Source organism: Microcaecilia unicolor, chromosome 8 (genome assembly GCF_901765095.1).
Source record: "Microcaecilia unicolor chromosome 8, aMicUni1.1, whole genome shotgun sequence".
In the NCBI taxonomy this organism is placed as follows: domain Eukaryota; kingdom Metazoa; phylum Chordata; class Amphibia; order Gymnophiona; family Siphonopidae; genus Microcaecilia; species Microcaecilia unicolor.
Window position 1 is genome coordinate 27,921,174 of NC_044038.1, and position 14,563 is coordinate 27,935,736.

General features: G+C 40.3%; 1 protein-coding gene across 1 annotated transcript in view; it reads right to left on the minus strand.

Annotated features, from left to right (window-relative positions):
• Nucleotides 1-46: 46 nt before the first annotated feature.
• LOC115476190 (cytochrome b-c1 complex subunit 2, mitochondrial) overlaps nt 47-14,563 on the minus strand; it is a 30,966-nt gene continuing 16,449 nt past the window's right edge. Inside the window, exons 7-14 of the mRNA XM_030212425.1 lie at nt 12,760-12,857; nt 11,745-11,802; nt 10,940-11,035; nt 9,835-10,034; nt 8,580-8,660; nt 4,158-4,234; nt 3,710-3,863; nt 47-322 (exon numbers count right to left, since the gene is read on the minus strand). Coding sequence (XP_030068285.1) covers nt 239-322; nt 3,710-3,863; nt 4,158-4,234; nt 8,580-8,660; nt 9,835-10,034; nt 10,940-11,035; nt 11,745-11,802; nt 12,760-12,857 — 848 coding nt within the window. The 3' untranslated portion in view covers nt 47-238. The remainder of the gene's footprint in view (nt 323-3,709; nt 3,864-4,157; nt 4,235-8,579; nt 8,661-9,834; nt 10,035-10,939; nt 11,036-11,744; nt 11,803-12,759; nt 12,858-14,563) is intronic.

The window sequence follows — 14,563 nt, forward strand, 5'->3', positions numbered from 1 at the left end:
AGCAAATATGACCATGGTACAGTAGTTACAACCAATCACAGATAAATCAAAGGGTGTGACAGAACATTTTATTACTGTTGAGCAAGGCCAGAATTATATCTAAATTGGTTGAACGTTCTGAAGCACCTGACTTCATAAATAAAAAACAGGCATACACATTGCTAGGTAACAATGTAAAGACTTATATTAAAGCTCTTGTGATCAACTTTTTTTTTAATTTTCAAATCTTATGCCAGGATTAGAGTTCATCCAAAAATGGTGTTTGCCCTAGGTTCCCACTGACTGCCATCGATTTCTTGCCAATCCAAAACATCTTTGCAGCCTGAAAAACACAAGTTACATATTAGAACATGTGATCAAATTACATCTGTCTCTTAGATTTCCATTTCACAATCAAAACAGTGGTACACAAGGAATAGGAGAGAGAAAATAATGAACCAGTATGTTTTAGTGATTGTATCATCAGCAATAAACCAAATCAGCAGGATCTCAAAATCAGGCATACACAAAAATGTTTGTGGAATTTATTATTAGCTGTTTGCCTACCCCACATATGCACAGTGGCAACACAAAATACATCAAACATTCTAAGCCCCATTTTGCACAGGACGTCCAGGTCCGGATTTTCAGTTCCTTCAGTATTTTACAAGTGCCTCTGCTGAACACAAATATGTAAAAGAACATCAGCACATACAAGTGTATTTATTGGTCCGTACAATGGGAGAAGTGATTTCACAAAGAAACACATTAAAAAAATTGAGTGGCAACACATGGGGCTTTACATCTGTTAAGAGACGGGTTTCACAAGACTGCATGTACAAGAGGAACCAATTAGCTGAGTGAAATAGTTTTCTATTCTTTCCAACCCAATGGAAGTTGGAAAGAATTATTAAAAAAAAAAAAGGGGGGGTGGGGTGGGAACGTCTATCCATCTGTCTGGGAGCAAAACAATTCTCCATTAAAGGAGTGGGACAAAAACTTGGTATGTGATAAAACTGTAAGGCACAGAGACTTGAATAACTGGGGAAAGGGAATGGGACTTGATATACCGCCTTTCTGTGGGGGTTTTCTGCAACTACTTTCAAAGCGGTTTACATAGTATATACAGGTACTTATTTGAAAGCAAACAGAGCATGGCTCATGAAATTCTTTCCAACCTCTGTGTGTGTGTGGTGGGAGGGGATGGTTAGTGGGTATGTATGGGGTTGTACATGTTTGTGTGCGTCTGTGCACTCATGTGTCGGATATACAGTGCACTCCATTTTTCACGTCGGATAAGGGCATGCTCTGTTTAACTGCATGCCGTACTTCGGTCCCGTTTTTGGCACCATCAATTTCTATGGGGACAAACTTCAGTTTAGCACACCACTGATAAGTGCAAGATTCGCTTATATGCATGGTTTAAGACCGCTTCTCTGCAGGAAAGACTCTGCATAAGCGCATGCACGGAATATGGAAGCCGATTGGCGTGTGACAAAGGGGCAGTAAATTTAAAATCTCGTTGGTTAACTGCCACAGGCAGAAGCAAAAGAAAGTTGTTAGAGTGTACACTGGAGGAGTCGTCGTTGTGCAACTGTAAGACTTTTACACTGGCTGAACGAATAGAAGTTCTTTAAAAAATTAGAAAACAAAGTCAAGCATCTATTGCTATAGAATATGGTGTCAATCCCAGTCAAATTTCACGTGTCTTGAAGCAGAAAGACAAGCTTCTGAAAGACTGGCAAAACAATACAAATCCACACCAGAAATGAAAACGGGCGGGAAAAGCTGAGTTAGAAGATGTTCTTCTTCAGTGGTTTTCTCAAGTCAGGAGCAGACAGTTTCCTGTCAGTGGTCCACTGCTTATGGAGAAAGCTAATCAGCTAGCTGAAAGTCTTGGACTAACTGAATTCAAAGCCACTGTTGGATGGTTGGAAAGATGGCAGGAGAGGAACAACATAAAATTCAAGAAACAGCATGGTGAAAAACAAGACTTTGGTGCTGAAAATTGGGTTGTTTCAGTTCTTCCTACCATCTTGAACGAGTTTGCACCTCGTGACATTTTCAATGCTGATGAAAATGGACTCTACTGGCAAGCGATTCCTGATGGAACACTTGCATTCAAACAAGCCGAAACTACAGGAAGTAGTTGCTGCAATGTGGATGGGAGTGAGAAGTTGGAACCACTCGTCATTGGAATGAGCAAACAGCCCCATTGCTTCAAGAATGTTAAGCGACTTCCTGTGTCATATGAGGCTAATGCAAATTCATGGATGACTGGGGAAATTTGGAAGCAGTGGCTAAAGAAGTTAGACACTAGAAAGCGGGCACAAAAGCGTCAGATTTTGTTGCACTGTGATAATTGTGCTGCACACAGTGAGGATGTCAGGCTGTGTAACGTCAAGGTGGTCTTCCTGCCACCAAACACTACCTCTCTGATCCAACCTATGGATCAGGGCATAATAGCCAATTTCAAAAAACATTATCGGGCTCTTGTGCTACGTCGTCTGATGAGCGTTATGGATGACCAGACTGGCAAGGATAAACGTGCTGTTGAACTGGCTCGTAATCAATCACTGTTGGATTCCCTACATATGCAGAAAGAAGCCTGGAATCATGTTACACAGGCAACCATTGTGAACTGCTACAAGCGGGCAAGCTTTGTTAGGGATGTGGAGAGGGATGAAACAGATGCAGCTGTTGCAAACGCGTCATATGAACAGGCTATTGACATCCCAGCCGGTGTTACTGAAGAGGAGTTTCATCACTACGTAGCTGTTGATTACGATCTACAAACAGCTGAAGACAGCACTGATGTCGAGATACGCGCCTACACGCAGCAACGACTGATGATGAAACAGACAATGAAATGAGCAGTGAGGCATATGCTGACGAAATTCAACAACCTCCTGTCACTTTTGCAAGAGCGCTGGAGAGTCTCAACACCGTGCGGGCCTATCTGGAGGCCACTGGATGTCAGTGCTATGACAGTTTTTACCGTCTGGCAAACGTAGTCTATCAAACTCACAGACACAAGAGTGTAGAGAGGACTATGACTGATTACTTCAAGTAAGCCTAATGCCAGTTAACGGAGACTGTATACTGAACGTATAATAAACAGTACTGTACATATTTTATCAGATGCCAAGCTTCTTTTTTGGGTCACAACGGTTAAGTGCACTCTCCGGTTAACTGCATGTATTTCTTTGGTCCCAGACCCTTGCACTTAAGCGGACTGCACTGTACATGTTTGTGTCTGTGCGTGTGTGCTTTGTATCTGATTAGGACAGAAGACGGCAGTTAAAGAGGTGCAATCCCCTTAACCACGTTACAGTATCTATCAGTGTATATAATCCTTTTTTTAGGCCTTCCCAAACCACTCTCCCTTAAAATCCATCTGCCCCACAGCATCTACAACACATAAATAGCAGCATATTAATAACTGATATTTACAAATATGTAAATGCTGCCATTTGAATGTGCAGATGCTGCACAACTATTCTAAAATTACTTCCTTTACTTGATAAAACCCTTATTCTCAGCTTATTAAGGAACTAAAGGTAAGAGAATTTAATACTAAGGAAATAACCTTTGCTATAAATGTTAGCACTGCTTATTTGAAGGTAAAGCATCAAATTCACTCAACAGCTTTCCATAGACAAAATTATGCCCCCAAAATGCTTCCATTATGAACAAGTACAAACTGTGTTTTAATGTCTTCTTCACTTACTTTTACAATGTCAGCTGTGGCTACAGAGTCAATCTTTTGACACGCAGCAGTAGGTGATGTATAAGTTCCAGACGTCAATACTTGAGAGCCAATTTCATCTACGAATCCATCTGAAGTTTCAAGTGACATCAAGTATCTTGTTTTCAGCTGGGCTCTACAGTTCAATAAAAATGGCTACAGTAACTAGTATTTTAGTCTTACAGAAATTATATTTCTCTCTCCAGTCTCTAAAGGTCCACACTTATGCTTTCTAAGCTTTAAAGCAAATGATTTGTACGTGTATGAAAACATATTGAATAGCACAAGCCTAAGAGAGGGATGAGGTGCTGCCATCTAAATATATAAAATGCAAATATAATTTTTCAAGATTTGAACTTGTTTCCACTGTATATGGAACAACAATCATCAATTTACCATCGACAAATGAATTCATAACACTTGAACTTACTTGGCTCTTGTGACATCAGCCTCTGTGATGTTGCCCTGGGCAATTGTCTGGATTTGGTTCAGAGCAGCCTTGATGACCTAAAACAGTAGCTGTAGTTATTTTTCTTTTCCATGAGGTTCTACAGATTGCTGGGCTTCACCTTTATACCAGACCAGAAGCATATACCAACAGGATCAAGTTTAATGGGAACAGATATCCTTGTTTGGGGAATCATGCACAACGCAGTTTGGTATTCTCCCCCTCTTAAACAGTAATCTTAGTTCCTCTACATCAAGACTTTTTTTGGAGGGCTATGTAGTGTGGTTAATGCAAAGAACTGCAAAATCTGGGTACACCAATGCAATTCTCTTACCATAGAAAAATGAAGGCAGATAAAGACCATATGGCTTGTTCAATCTGTCTATCCATGCCATTTACTATCCTTTCTTTGAGATCCTATGTTCTTATTCCAAGTTTTCTTGAATTTGGATACAGTTTTCATCTCCACCACCTCCAATGGGAGGCCATTTCACAAATTCAAATGATTTCCATATCACCTTCCTCAAGTTATTTGCTTTCTAAGCTAAACCAAATATGGTAAGAAATTTTCTGAGTTATCTTTTAACAGTGCTGTATAAACTGATGACAGTACACAAACATACTTCTGAGAGACAATTATGTAAATACAAGCCTTAGAATAAATACAACCCTTAGAATAAAAGGACAAGCAATGTCCAATATACACACATTTACTTAAAAAGAAATCTTTGGTTTTAAATATCTAATGGTGATCTAAAACGATAATGGCAGCGGTATAAGTGTAAAAAACTTTTTTAAGGTACATTCGAAGCAAGAATCTGATAACAGAATCAATTGGACCACTAGATGATCAGAGGGTAAAAGGGGCACTCAAGGAGGACAAGGCCAAAGCGGAGAGACTAAATGAATTCTTCGCTTTGTTCTTCTCGGAGATGTAGGGGAGATACCCATGCCACAAATAATATTTACTGGTGATAAGTCGCAAGAACTAAAACAAATCTCTGTAGACCTGGAGGATTTAATATGGCAAACTGACAAACTAAAGAGTAGAAAATCACCTGGACTGGGTGGCATATTCTTGAGAGTATTTATAAAACACAAAAATAAACTGCTCATCTATTATTCAGTAATTTGTAGTTTATCCTTAAAATCAAATGTGGTACCTGAAGAATGGAGGGTGGCCAACATAATGACAAATTTAAATTACAGACCTGTGAGCCTGATGTTGGTTCTGGGCAAAATAAGAGACAATTATAAAGAACAATTATACACAGAGGCATGGCTTAATGGGACAAAGTCAACATGGATTTAGCCAAGGGAATTCTTGCCTCACTAACCTGCTATGTTTTTTCAAAGGGGTGAATAAATATTTGGATGAAGGTGAGCCAACTGATGTTGTATATCTGGATTTTCAGAAAGCATTTGACAAAATGTGTCATGAACAACTCTTGAGGAAATTAAGCAGTCATGGGATAGGAGGCAGTATCCTACTGTGGATTAAAAACTGGTTAAGAAATAGAAAATAAAAAGTAGGATTAAACGGTCAATATTATCAGTAGAGAAGGGTAAATAGTGGGGTTCCTTGGATCGGTGATGGGACCGCTGATTTTTAGCATATTTATAAAATTACCTGTAAACAGAAATAACGAGCGAGGTGGTGATCAAATTTGGTGACAACACAAAGTTATTCAAGGCTGTTAAATCACAAGAGAATTGTGAGTAACTGAAAGAGAACCTTAGGAGACTAAAACTGTCCAAACAGCAGATGACATTTAATGTGAGCAAGTGCAAACCGATGCATATAGGAAAGAGGAATCCTGTCAAGAAACCCTGGGGTTACTCTGCGGCCATTTAAAGGGTCTATCCACAGCTCAGGTCTGCTTACACCTGCCGCTTATGCTCTACACTAGCACCTTCCTCCCACCGACTGGGTCACAACCGCCTCTGGGCGAGTCTCCCACTCTCAAATTATCCCCCGTGATTTCTAGGTTACTGGAGCCACACTCCCAGTGGTACCACAGTTCCCAGAAAGCATTCACAGACCGAACACACAAACCACCAGGATTCTTTATCAGTCCAAACAGGCAGAGTCAACAAACTGAAAATTATTTATTGTCTGAAAAATCGAACAAACAGAAAAAGTGCAATCAGCAAACAATAACAGGTAACTGAAATATGATCAAATATAACACTAACTAAACATTTGTTTACTTTCTAAAAAGTATTTGGAGAGATCATGAAATATGCTGCTTACAGATTATCAAATACAACTGTTCACAGGGCCTCAGCAAAGATATCCGTCTCTCTCTTCTCCCGGGCTAAGACTGGTGAAAAAGCCATTAAAATCCAAATGAAAATGAGCTCCTGGGCCAATCCCAGCCCAAAACAACAAGTTTTAAAAGAATACTGCTCACAGTACTGTAGATCACTTCCTCACTGAGTGAAACTAAGGAGGGAGCATTCACTTTTCTATAACAGCTTTAACATAAAACATGCACCACCTGCTGGCTACTAGAAGAAATACACTTCAGGAAATAAGGCAGTTTTACAGGCTCAACACACACTGTTCTGTCACAAATCTAAACTATAAATACATCATGTAGGGTTCCACATTAGGGGTCACCATCCAGGAAAAGGATCTAGGTATTACTGATGATATGTTGAAATCCTCTCCTCAGTGTAGAGCAGTGGCCATGAAAGCAAACAAAACATCAAGATTAGGAAAAGAATGGGGAATAAAACAGAAAATCATAATGCTTCTGTATCGCTCCATGGTGTGACTGAACCTCGAATACTGTGTATAATTCTGGTTATGGCATCTAAAAAAAGATATAGCATAATTAGAAAAGGTACAGAGAAGGTTTACCAAAATTATAAAGGGGATGGATGGGATTCTCTCCCCCCTTCCCAATGAGTAAAGGCTAAAGACAGTTGGAGAAGAGACAGATAAGGAAAGGCTAAGACAGCTGGAGAAGAGAAAGATAAGGGGAGATATGATAGACGTCTATAAAATACTGAATAGAGTGGTAGACGTGAATTGCTTGCTTACTCTTTCCAAGAATACAAGGACTAGGGGGCATGCAATGAAGCTACTTAGTAAATTTAAACTAAATCAAAGAAAATATTTATTCACTCACTGTGTAACTCTCTGGTATTCTTGTCCTGGATTGGCTACCGTTGGAAACAGGATGCTGGGCTTGACAGACCTTTGGTCTGTCCCGGTACGGTGATGCTTATGCAGTTATCGAGCTTCCGATAAGACTGAGCTAACTAGCATATTGGGATCATGGTTAAAACCCAAACTTCAAAGTGCATGGGAAGACTGGATTTTTATATCACTAACCTTCAAGGCTGTGGGGACATTTGAAAAAGGGACTGGTGTTGGTTCAAATATTGGTTTTGCAGGAAGCAAATCTGGGGATGGCAAGGCCTGAAGGAGCCTAATGCTAGAGGTGGAAGCGACCATCACTGTAACGATTCTGGGTATGCTTGCAACATATATGAAAGGCAATGATAGAAGTGTTGAGTACTCAGGTAAAAGATAGGGAGAAGGGGTGATATGGACTATATCAGAGTCTATGTGTAAATTTACCCAAAATGGGCAATTCTCAACAAGGCACCCTGGATAGAGTATTTTGTTCTTTATCTGCCATCATCATTTACTATAATACTGTGCAAGTTCAAATCTAATATAATAATTTGCTCCTCCAACATTCCAATGTGTCTCACTGGGATCGTAACCACCTGTTGACGTCACTCCTCCAACGTTCTCCGTCCCCCCTCCCTCCCAGTTCCATGGGACCCTGGAACTGGGAGGGAGGGGGACACTGGAACTTGGAGGGGGGCCTGGAACTCGGAGGGAGGTGGAGGAGGCAGGGGAGAGATGCTGCACATGGATGGATGGAGGGGGCAGGACACAGAGGACATTGCCTGCATATGGATGAATGCAGGGGAGGGAGGGGACCCTGAAACTCGGAGAGAGGCAGGGAGGGGACGACCCTGGAACTCAGAGGCAGTGAGGGAGGGAGGGGACGAACACACTCTCATGCTCACACACACTCTCTCTCTCTCTCACAGACACACTCGCACCCAGTCTCACTCTCTCTCACACACACTCTCTCAAACATACACACTCCGAGGAAAACCTTGCTAGCGCCCGTTTCATTTGTGTCAGAAACGGGCCTTTTTTTACTAGTAACATTATAAAGCAAACACTGTGCTAGGAAATCAGATTCATGATAGCAAAAATTTTGACTATTTATACAAGCTATTGAAAATTGCAAAAACATACGCTAACATCCAAATTCAAAATGCACTGGATAGTGTATGAATTCAGTTTATGACAATAATTAAAAAAAAAAAAAAAAAAAAAAAGCACACAGTGAGTTATAATCAGTAACTTACATCGCCAGCAGCTGCAGACTGTGATATGGTGTAAATGCCAAAAAGTCCTGAATCAGAATAATTAGTATTGAACGCTGAAACCTATAAAATGCAACATAAATGTCTTATGAACATTAGAAAAAAAAACCCTAAACTGGAGCAGGCAATTCTGAATTGTGTGCTATCACATTCTACTTTCATTTGCAAGCATACTACAAAGTTTCATAAAGAGTAAACAACTCAAAAGAACCTACTGTATTCTGGACCAGCGGGACTTATGTTTGCACAGGTATTTTATAACTCTCCAAATGTTATGCACTCTACAAAATCAGATTATTAAATTTGGCTACTGAAACAGGGGTTTTAGGTGTCACCAAAATCATCATTCCCCCCCCCCCCCCCCCCCCCACCTTAGGAAGCCATGGTGGTTTACTGGCCTCTTCAGGGCAGGAGTGATCCAGAGTTGCTTCTGCCCATGCTGGTTCTTCCGATCTCAAAATGGCTGCCAAGATTGCTGCAGGAAGTTGTGGCAGCCACTTTGACTATACAACCAGCATGGGCAGTAGCAACTGGGGATGGCTCCCGGCCTGAAGAGGCAACTAGACCACCAGCGCTTCTAACGGTAGGCTTGAGGACGTGTATGTGGGGGGGAAGAATGTTCTCATGTGGGGGGGGGGGGGGGGGTCAATTTCAGCCAAAAATACACTGGCATTCTCAGCTGAAACTGAAGCACAGCTGAGCCCAGATTTTGGGCTACATTAAATACAGAGCTGAATAGCAAAAGGGAAAATATGGGTACAGTACAATCGCTATTATCCAGAATAGATGGGACCAAGCTTGTTCCAGATAGTGGGAGTTTTCCTGATTTAAAAAAAAAAAAAAACCAAAAAACATTTGAGGCTATGGATATTTTCCCACATAAATGTAGCATACAAAGGCAACCAATTTTCAGATAACAGAACTTTTAATGGACAACAGACCATGCTCCAAAGTCCACAGGGATTTTATTTTTAAAATGGGAGTTTCCAAATACTTGACCTTTGGGTAAAAGGCGCTTTATCAAATTAGCAAATTAGTCTTGGGAAAAGCACAATGTAGCCACTAAAACCAGTATTCTTCAAATCATTCTGCCCTAGGATTGGCTTGGCCTGTTTAAATATATTATAGAACTTGCCAGAATTTATGATGGGATGCAAGAAAAGCATTGCTTAATTTTCTCCATACTATTTGTGTGATGGCACAACAGACAAGACCTTGAGCAAATCCAGCAACTTACGTCAAAAGGCTGACTAGTTGCTTTGGCTACACTCTGTACCAGTTTGCTGCCAACACCACTCCCTCTCTTAATGAAAGGTCCTGCACCTAGAACATGCTGAAGGATGCTAAAAGCATAGGCCTCGTCACTTCCTGTTGAAACGCCTTCAGCTACAATAGCAGCATGGACCAGGTTATCACCATTTTGTGTGCGCAGTTCAGCTGAAAAGAAAACAACAGCACAAAAGGAGAATTCATTGTCATTTCAATAAAAATGGGTCTGGATGCTTAAACGAGCTAGCTGCTAAGATTATTCCTACATTTTTCTTTAACCTAACTAGGAAGAGGAATGTTACTATGTCAAATGTTATTCAGCAGACAAAGCCAACCACATTTCTACCAGTGAAATGGGATGTAAGAATTACTGTTATATCAAAAGTAAAATGCTCAGGAGCATTCTACCATTCTCTCTCGTTTTCCTTGAAAAAGAAGCATAATGCCTGCTGCATATATCACATCAAGTATATTTGCTTGCTGAATTGGTATATGTTACCACTGATTTTGTTACTAGCTAAAAATTATGCATCCAGTTCACAACATTATTTGACCTTACAATTCCTTTCACTTCTAGGTGTTAAATATAAAACTGTATTACAAACTTCCTTTACCTATCAAGCAGCCAAGTGGTGGAATAAATTACTGAATTCCATCAGCCATCAATTCAATTACGTAATTTTTCGGAAAGTTCTGAAAACCTGTCTAGTTCAAAAGTTGGCACCGTCTTGATATCTGCATGTATTCTTCTTGCATTAACGATTATTCTGGACATTGTTGCTTGAGGTTACTAGGATATTATTGTTTAGGTTTTTTAATATGCTGTAATTCTAGGATTATGTCCTATTTAGCCACATTGATCCATTTTTTTGGTTATTCACAGCATATAAGTATTAGATGTAATCTGTTCCATTACTATTTGGAATTCTGCAGTGTTCAGTCTTACACTCTCAAATGTCATGTAAAGTAAAAACCACTTGTCTGAAAAGTCTATGAAGATGTTGGGAGGAAATGAATAGTATAACAAAAAAGAACAATTAAAAAAAAAATAGCAGCCCTGCTTCTCGATTTACCTCCACGATACTTGGCCTTTTCACCAACAGAACCAGCACCACCTCGAATATTCAGAAATTGCTCCCCAATCTGCTTTAGGACAGGATGTTCCACACCTAAAATATGAAATATCTCACAGAAGACTTAAATAACTTAATAGGGAAGGAGAAAGAACCCACCCCCCCCCCCCCCCCCAACACACACACATTCAAACCTGTGTCCTGGGGCCACAGAGTCAAACCCAGGAAAGGAAATCTGAACTACAAGAGTTCCACAAAGATACTTAATTACAGAGTTTTAAAAAAATGAAATAATCCTGATGGTTTACACTGTATAGAAGTCTCTAATCCGATGTGGCCACGTTTTGGCACAAGCCTGCCTCAGGGATCCAAAACTCTTGAGTGGAAACAGCCAAATGTAAATTAATAATGTGTCCATCAGCAACTTGGGTAACACAAAGACTTAAAAGTCTGTTTGGCTGTTTGCACTTGGCATGAACATTTTGCCAAAATGTGGCCACATCAGGTAACAGATTTCTTTACACAATGTGGGTCATCAGGACTAACATTTTTCAGATTCCATAATAAAGTATCCTTGTGGGATTTGCAGTTCAGGCTTCCTTTCTTGGGCTGTCACTGTTTTCTTGTCTGGGTAGCCCATAGGAAGATAACATGATAGTTTATTCTGAAGTAGTTCACAACTACTTTAACAGCGGATATTTTATATATGAGGAAAATATAAAATATATAATTCTCTTGACTATAGAAAACTCTCTCTCACAGACCATTATATATAATGAGAAGTGTATGCTTAATGAATACATACCCAGCCCTACCAGCGCCATTCTAGGACTTGTAAAGTTGTTCTGTACAAACTGATGTAGCTATATTAAAATAAAAAAATGCATTTAAGACTATGTACATAATATTATGTGCTAGTGAATATTTCAAAACATTTATTCCCTTATAACAGGGCTACCGACAATAGTAGTTTTAAAATACATTTTTAATCATCTCTATGGGGCCCTTTTAACAAGTGGTGGTAAAAGGCAGCTCGCGATGGTACATGGGATTGCCGCACGCCGAGCCCACCTTTTACTGCAGCAGGCAAAAAGGGCCGATTTGCCGTGCGCTACCCTAGTGGCAGCCTTACCGCCCGCTGATAAAAGGGACACATGTGTGATGTACTATTGATTTTATTTCTTTTCATGGTGTGCTTATAATCAAAGACAACCTGACTTTTGAAAGAGCTAAGAAAAATATTGCAGTGATGCGAAAAAGCATGCGCACTATTTGATTGTAACATACATAACATAATGCCGACTATACAGGGGCGTATCTGCGTGGGGCCACGGGGCCCTGGAACCCCTGCTGATGACCCTCTCCACCCACCCTCCCGCCGTCGCCTAGCTTTGCTGGCGGGGGACCCCAACCCCCGCCAGTCGCGGTCCTCTCTTCCGTTGCAGCAAAGCTTCCTGTTCTGAGTCTGACGTCCTGCACGTACAACGTGCATGACGTTGGACTCAGAATTTGAAACTGAAGGAAGCTTTGCTGCAACGGAAGGGAGGACCTCGGCTGGCGGGGGTTGGGGTCCCCCGCCAGCTTTGCAACGGAAGGACCTCGGCTGGTGGGGGTTGGGGTCCCCCGCCAGCAAAGGTAGGCGACGTTGGCGGGGGGGGGGGGGGGCTAAAATGTGCCCTCTCACTCTGGCTCTGGCCCCCCCTCCCGCCGAAGTCCAGATACACCTCTGTGACTGTATATTTGCTTCAGCGAAATTACAGTAGCGGAATATCAAAGTGCTCTTTCTAGTTGAAAGCACAGATTAAAAACTGAATTTCTACCTGCTCCGGAGTGAATTTTCCAATCATGAAATCAGGGGAATATATGGAGTTAGCAAGCGTGTTGCGGTAAGCTGCTGCATGAAGATTCTCAAGAACACCTATAAGGTTAATAAAAGAAAAATAAATGGGCTTAGAAAACAGTTTCTTGCTCACTAACAATGGTGAATAGATCATTAATTGCCCTTCAAAATGTGTATATACAATTACTTTGAAAACAACACATTTGTACAAATTATAAATGCTATTTCTTAAACTACAATTTTAGATAATAACTCTCTATTAGCACATGAAGTCTAGAACAATTGACAAGCACCATAGCTGTCCTGTGTTCACTCATTCACATATGAAAAACAAAATGAGAACAGTGAAACGGGGACTGAAAGCACAGGAATAAACAGCTGAAAGAACACATACACTTTTCCAGATGATTTTTGGTATAGAATCAAATTCTGCTCTACATACATATAACCAGAAAACTGCTGAAGATTGACATAAGATATAAGAATGGCCATAAAGGGTCAGACCAAGGGTCCATCTAGACCAGTATCCTGCTTCTAACAGTGGCCATGCCAGGTTACAAGTATCTAGCAGAATCCCGTAAAAAGATTCTATGCCACCTACCCTTAGGAATAAACAGTAGAATCCCCAGGTCGACCTTAATAATAGTTTATGGACTTGACCTCCAGAAATTTGTCCAAACCTTTTTAAAACCCAGCTAACTGCTTTTACCACATCCTCTGGCAATGAATTCCAAGCGGTGTTGAGTGAAAAAAATATTGTCTCCTATTTGTTTTAAAAGAATTACCAAGTTCATGGTATGTCCCCTAGTCTCTGTACTTTTTGAAAGAGTAAAACAAATCGATTCGTATTTACCCATTCCGCTCCTCTCTGGACTTTGTAGACCTCTTCAATACCCCTCCTTCCCCTTGTGTCTCTTCTCCAAGCTGAAGAGTCCTAACCTCTTTAGCGTTTCCTAATATGAGAGTCGTTCCATCCAATTAATCATTTAAGTATAGCCAGATGACCAGGAATTAATAAAATTGCATATCCAATACCATCTACAAATGTCCATTTAACCCTATTCTCTGTATTCTATCTTTTAACCAGTTCCAAATCCACAACAGAATATTTGCCTCCTATCCCATGGCTTTTTAATGTCCTCAGCAGTCTCTCATGAGGGCCTCTGTTAAAAGTTTTCTGAAAATCTAAACACACTACATCAACAGGTTCCCCTTTATCCATGTTTATTCACACCTTTAAAAAAATGTAGCTGATTGATGACCGAGTAGATCAACAGAGCAACCATACAACTTTATTCATGGCAAAAAAACAATTAGTTTCTACAGAAAAAAAATGTAGCAGATTGAAGACTAAGATCAATTAATTAAGGAGTTTCGATAAATGAGGTAAATAAACCAGAAGCAGCCTTGGATGGGATTCTTTCATCCCTAAAGAGCAGCGGCAGATTTGCTGCACTGGGAGGAATAAATCTCACCCTGAAAAATATTCAAACCATACGTCTTTATTCACGGCAACAAATACTTTCTATAGAAACAAAATGTAGCAAGAACAGTTCAAAGAGGTAGGAATAATTTGCTAGAAAATGTTTTCCTCACAAACAGATCAGTAGGAACTGAAAAAGAGAATGGCACACATCCCTGCAATACATCAAGCCAACACATATCATACGACCCCACAGTAACTCACATGGGAAAAACATTCAGCATACGGGGATCCTACACATGCTCATCTTCAAATATAGTGTATATTATTCAATGCAAAAACTTGAAGAAGAATGCTATGT